The sequence below is a fragment of the Echinops telfairi genome, unplaced genomic scaffold (genome assembly GCF_000313985.2).
Source record: "Echinops telfairi isolate 266 unplaced genomic scaffold, ASM31398v2 ScPeMD7_7400;HRSCAF=8409, whole genome shotgun sequence".
Classification (NCBI taxonomy): Eukaryota; Metazoa; Chordata; class Mammalia; order Afrosoricida; family Tenrecidae; genus Echinops; species Echinops telfairi.
In genome coordinates this window covers 36,829,972-36,835,356 of record NW_022111300.1, presented here as the reverse complement: position 1 = coordinate 36,835,356, position 5,385 = coordinate 36,829,972, and the positions used below count along the sequence as shown (strand labels likewise).

Sequence of the window (5,385 nt, the reverse complement as noted above, 5' to 3'; positions counted from 1 at the left end):
CCCCCCCCCCTTCCCAGGCAACTAGCCTTACCCGCTTTGCTGCCCGCTGAGAGCAATGGAGATCTTTGAGGAATGGTAATGAGGGCGGTGTATAGGCAGAGAGCTGGCCTGTCTGTGCTGCACGGTGATGGCGGCGGGATCAGTGGGCTTGTGGACGGTTGGCTGACGGCAACTGTGAGCCAGCCCTGCCCATCTGAGTGTGTCCATTTCCCACTTTCCCAGACAGGAGACCCAATCCTGCCGCGGGTGAAGCAGGAGCCACGTGACCCCGAAGAGGACAGGGCAGTGAGCAGGAATGACTCTGCTTCTGACTCGGCCGTAGAGGAGGAGGCAGGAGGGGCTGGAACGCCCGTGGTCAGTGCTGGGGGCCCCGCCCTGCCCTAGTCCTGCCCGAACCCCACTCCAGCCTCACTGACCCATGCTGCTAATTCTTCCCCAGATCACGGAGATTTTCAGCCTGGGTGGAAGCCGCTTCCGGGATACAGCGGTCTGGTTGCCAAGGTGTGCTCCGCACAGTGAGGGGTGGGATGGGGTGGGGGCCAGCCAGACATGGGCCCTGGCTCAGATATAGCAGGGCACAGTGGGCGGTAGGGGCCCCTCAGGCTGGTCATGAACATTGAGGGGGCTCTCCAGAACCCTAGAACCTTCTCCTGGGGCCCACCCCAAGAGAACCTAGTTCAGTGCTCTCCTGGGAGGGTTGGGGAGGACTTGGTGCCCTGAGATGAGATCTGAAAGAAAAAGGAAGGTAAGGAAAGTTCGAGCCCCAGCCTTAAGAACATACCCAGGGCTCGGGCTTCTCACTCTTACCGGGAGTCAGTTCAGTGTCTTAGGTGTGGAAGGCTTTTGAGTTCTCCGAAAGATGATTGGGTGAGATGCCCCTTCGTGGTGGTGGTGGGGGGCTGTCACAGGAAAAGTGCAGGGCCAAGAGGTGGGATGGGCAGAAGCACTTGGTCCCAAGCTGGACAGTTTGCAGCCTGGGACCTGCCAGCTGGGCCTGTTGGGGGTGCTCACAGGCCCTGCCCTACACCTTACACTCAGATCAGCATGGACTGTCGGCTTGTGCAGATGGGTTCCTTTGAGTCCATAAACTAGTTTGTACAGCCCTCCCCTCCCCGCCATCCCGTGGACCCAGCAATGACGGCGGTCAGCATTGTTAGTTGCAACCTGTAGAGGACAAAGGATTCCCACTCACAGGGAGCTTATCATCTAGTGTGGGACAGACACACGGCCCGCGCATGATAGGTCACATACCAGTGGAGGTGATGGTGGTATATCCTACATTGGTTGCAGAACAGAAGGTGGAGCGAGCAAGGAGCCCTAGCAGAAGGACGGGATTTGTGTGGCTCCATTTTGCATATAGTAATCCTCATTCAGTTTGCAGACCCACCCCCCTCCAGGCCCAGCAGTTTAAAAGCCTGAAGCTAGAAAACAGTAGACTAGAGGCCTCTGCGGACTAGGGCTGAGAGGTACCTTTGCCGACTGCCTTTATGAGCCAGGAAACAGATCTGGTGAGGTGCTAGGCCAGAGGGTGGCTGCCAAAGTTTATGGTGGAGTCAGTGGGAATGGGGGAGCCTGCCAGTAAACCAGAGGGGCAGGGCTCGGCCTTGTGGAGGAAGGAAGTGGTGGGGGGTGGGGACAGAAGGTGTTCGCTTGCTCTAGGGCCGAGTCTGCTCAGAAGGTACGTACCTAGGGTTTGGGGAAGGTGACAGAGTCCAATCCACCACAAAACTGCCCAGACCCGGCAGCCAAATGGAGGATTTGATAAGGCTTCTGGAGCCAACAAGGTCATGTCACACAATTGTTTCCTTGGGGAGCTAGCAGCTGAAAATGTCAGCCAGGAAAGATTGACTTTGGTGGGCTCCTCCTTTGGGTCAGTTCCACCTCTGGTTCCACTTTGGTTCATCTGCAAAAGAGTCTTATAGGAGGTCTTTGATTTTGCCCATTTTTACAGATGAGAACTGACAGAGAATCACATGTTCAGTGTCTTAACAGCTAATCATGGTAGAGCCTCAACTCACACCCAAGGTGTTGATACCTGGCTGTCAGCAACTCTGCTCCATTATGATCCCATCCCCAGTACGGTGTTGGTCTCACAGTAGGACAGCAACGGAAGTCCTCAGTGACCTTGAAAGCACTGGGAAAGTCACAGGGAGGCCCAAACAGATTTGGTCCAAACCCGACCACCCCCACCCCCACCCCCGACCCCTTTCAGGGAAAGCGAAAACTCGGCACTCCCAGCAAGGACTAACTTTCATTCTGCAGTCCGTCGTCTAGGATGAGGTGTAGCTGGCTGCTTCTGTAGGCCCCTGGATCATCCCAGCGTGTCCCCTCCCCCTGCCCCAGGCACTGTCAAACACTGGATTAGCTGAACCTGTCTAATGAGCCCCTGCACTTCTGCCCCTGCCATGGTTTGGGAGATGGCAAGACTGGTCACCTTGTCGGAGCAGCTGTGTGACCAGAGGTGGGCGCCTTCCTCATCTGGTGGTGGTACACGCAGTCATCAGACCCTGAAGGGCAACCATCCTTACTGGCTGCTGCCTGGTTTGCTTGTCCCCTCACTCCCCTCCTGACTCCCAGAAGTCTTCAGAGCCAAGACTTGCATCCTGTGGACCCTGTGTCTCAATCACTTGCCCACTGTCCCCCTAAGACCTTTGTGTTTGGTTTCTGTTTGCCGCTTACATGTTTACTAGAAGGCTTGCTTTTCTGCTTTGAGTCCTTGCCCTACGGCCTGTCTTGGCACTGCCTTGTCTCACTTAATTTCTTCATTCCTAAAAAGCCAAGGCCTGCACTTGTTACTTAGCCAGCTTTATGGTGCTGGTGCCCAGAGGAGTGCTGTCTATGATTCTGCGCCCGGGCAACTCCCTGCTGTGCCCTGAGTCATGCAGTGGGGACCAGCCATTACCCGATCTGCATTCACACGGCCAGTTCTCTGCCACCCTCCTCTGCCCCTGCCCAACTAACCTAGTGCAGCCCAGATTGCTTAATCTGATACTGCTTTGCTCACCCAAGGACCTGACCCCACCACTGGCATTCAGTTAACCTTGACATGTCTGTTCTAAATTAAAATTTCTTGGCTGGTCCTGACCTAGGAGTTACAAGTCTGGTCACCATGTGTCATTCACAGTGCAACCAAAAAAGCAGAACCCATGTATTCTAAGGGACTTCATAGAAGGTTGACCACAGGCAGCCCAATGGACCATAGGCAGTTATGGGAACTGGTAGAAAAGCTGTGGTCTCCGAGTCTAGTGTTGCAGCTTGAAGCCTGCGGGGCAGGGAGTTGGGAAGGGAAGATGGATATAAGGTGTGGGCAAGCAAGAACATACTGGAGTTCCCAGGCAGGAGATGGAGGCCCCGGGCTGGAGCTGGAGCCCCCGAGGATGGCCTGGAGCCCGTGGCGGCCTCCCACCACCCCCAGCTTCGATGATCCGACTGTCGTGCAGAAACAGCTGGTGCCCCTCATCACAGACCTAGCGGTGCAGCTGGCCCTGGAAGTGGAGCGGCGGAAGCAAGACCCAGGACCGATGGAGCAGCTGCAGGCCTGGCTGCTGCTCCACTGCACCAAGGTGAGCCAGCGGATGCATGACCACCTGTGTGAACGGCAGCCACGCCTGGTGCCTGCAGCCCTCTGAGGCTAAAAACAGTACGCCGCCGCTGCCGCGCTCCCACCCACCCGCCACTGTCTTGTGGCCAGTCCTGGCTGGAAGCATGTAGGGAAAGGAATTCTGGTGACTTGTGCCCAAGCCACCCACCCTGCCATGCATCCGCACCCCAGGGTCACACTGCTCACCTGAGGACCACTGGATAAAACTCCGTTGCTGCAAATTCGAACCTGAAGACCACAGACTTCATGGTGGTGCCAGCGAGAACCGATATTCTGCCAAGCCTGCCCACCCCGAAACACGTGCTGGTTGGTCTCTGCCCCTGTTTGGCCGTTCATGGAGTATTGTGAACCTGGTTCGAGTCGACGTAGAGACTGCACTTAATTCTGGGAGACGAGAGCGAGATTACCCAGGCCCTTCCATTGAAGGCATCAGGATGTAACGCGAACGAATGGATTTTCAACTTTCTCATGGAATTGAAGGGTGGAAATTTTGAATTCAGGAAATTCAGAAGGATGGTGTGAACCTTGCTGGGGAACAACAGGGATTGGGAATCGTTTAAACCATTTCTGTCTCTAGCTGTTCTATTTTTAAATCATTTAAAACCGCTTTTTGTTGTCCCCGTTCTGATTTATATACTTAGTGTTTTCTTTGAGCGGGTCTTGGTGGTGACCGCCTCTGAGAATCGGGGGTCCGGCGGAGAGGCCCAGGCCCGGTTCTCTCCTGAGCCTCCCTGACTTGCGGAAGGACCTTGGGGCAGTCGCTTCTCCGGCCTCCCGGATTGGCCGAGGCTGCGAGGGCGCCTCCTCTCTGGGCTCTTGGGCTTTCCGGATGCGCCCGCTAGGGGGCGCGCGCGGGGCCTGCTGGGATTCCGGCCCCAGGCCTGGCCTGCCTGGGGGTGAGGCGCCGCTTGAGGGCCTGCCTGTGACGTTTGTCCTAGGCCGCGGAAGGACAGGCGGCCACTTGGAAGAGCAATAAGCAGGTTGAACCGCAGTTCAGCTGCCAGCCACGCCCAGGGCGACTCAGACGTCCGGGTGCTGCCTCCAAAATCTCCGACACCACCTTCCGGGCTGCGAGAACTCGACCCCAAGTGCGCCCGGCTCCCTAGTCAAGCACTGTTGTGGTGGAAGGCTCAGCCTGGGCTGGGCTCTGCCCCGTGGGGGGTGGCTCCTCCGCCCCAGACCGGGCGCCCCAGGGACTCCAAGATCCTGGAGCTGCTCTCCCTCAGGACTGCATGGGGACCGGGGCGACAGTCTAACGGCTTTCTCTCTTGTTTGTTTCAGGCTACGTAAATTCTTAGCAGTAAATGAGAAGGAGTATTTTACCGAACTGCAATTGAAAGAAGAAGCATAGGAGGGGGGAAAATAAAAGACAAAATGAGAATTATTGAGAGAGATTATTAGAAGAGAAGACATTATTTTATGGCTCAAAAGCTGAACCAGCCATGCAGGAAATGGAATTTAAAAATCCAGAAAGGAACCACATAAAAAATCCGAAGTGGACGGAGTACCGATTACCAAGGAAAGCCCCTTCACAGTAAATGGCAGCCTTAAGTGGGTCTTCACACCGGTTCTTTATTTCACGTCAGTGGTTGATGTAATGCTGTTGGTTTGGTTTGGTTTCGGTTATTTTTCCTTGTTTTCTGTGCCCTGTGCCCGCCCCGCCTTTAGAATGGGAGTACCAAAGTTAGGTGTTAACTGCCACCCTGCTCTTGACTGGAAATACAGGTGCCCTGCGGGCCCAACCTGAGTCCCCTGATCCGCGTTGGCGAGCCCCTGCCTAGGAT

The 5,385-nt window shown here is 55.7% G+C and overlaps 1 protein-coding gene across 11 annotated transcripts in view; it reads left to right on the top strand.

The window, feature by feature from the left end:
- The window catches only part of MBD1 (methyl-CpG binding domain protein 1), a 14,692-nt gene extending 9,511 nt beyond the window's left edge, over positions 1–5,181 (top strand). For 5 of the 11 annotated variants that reach the window (XM_045296101.1, XM_045296098.1, XM_045296097.1 and 2 more), the window contains 3 exons: positions 223–354; positions 440–501; positions 3,336–4,208. In XM_045296101.1, coding sequence (XP_045152036.1) covers positions 223–354; positions 440–501; positions 3,336–3,471 — 330 coding nt within the window. In that variant the 3' untranslated portion in view covers positions 3,472–4,208. Of the gene's footprint in view, positions 1–222; positions 355–439; positions 502–1,951; positions 3,085–3,335; positions 4,209–4,882 lie in introns of those variants that run through there. The other 6 variants (XR_006680646.1, XR_006680647.1, XM_045296096.1 and 3 more) reach the window with 6 other exon arrangements.
- Positions 5,182–5,385: the final 204 nt, after the last annotated feature.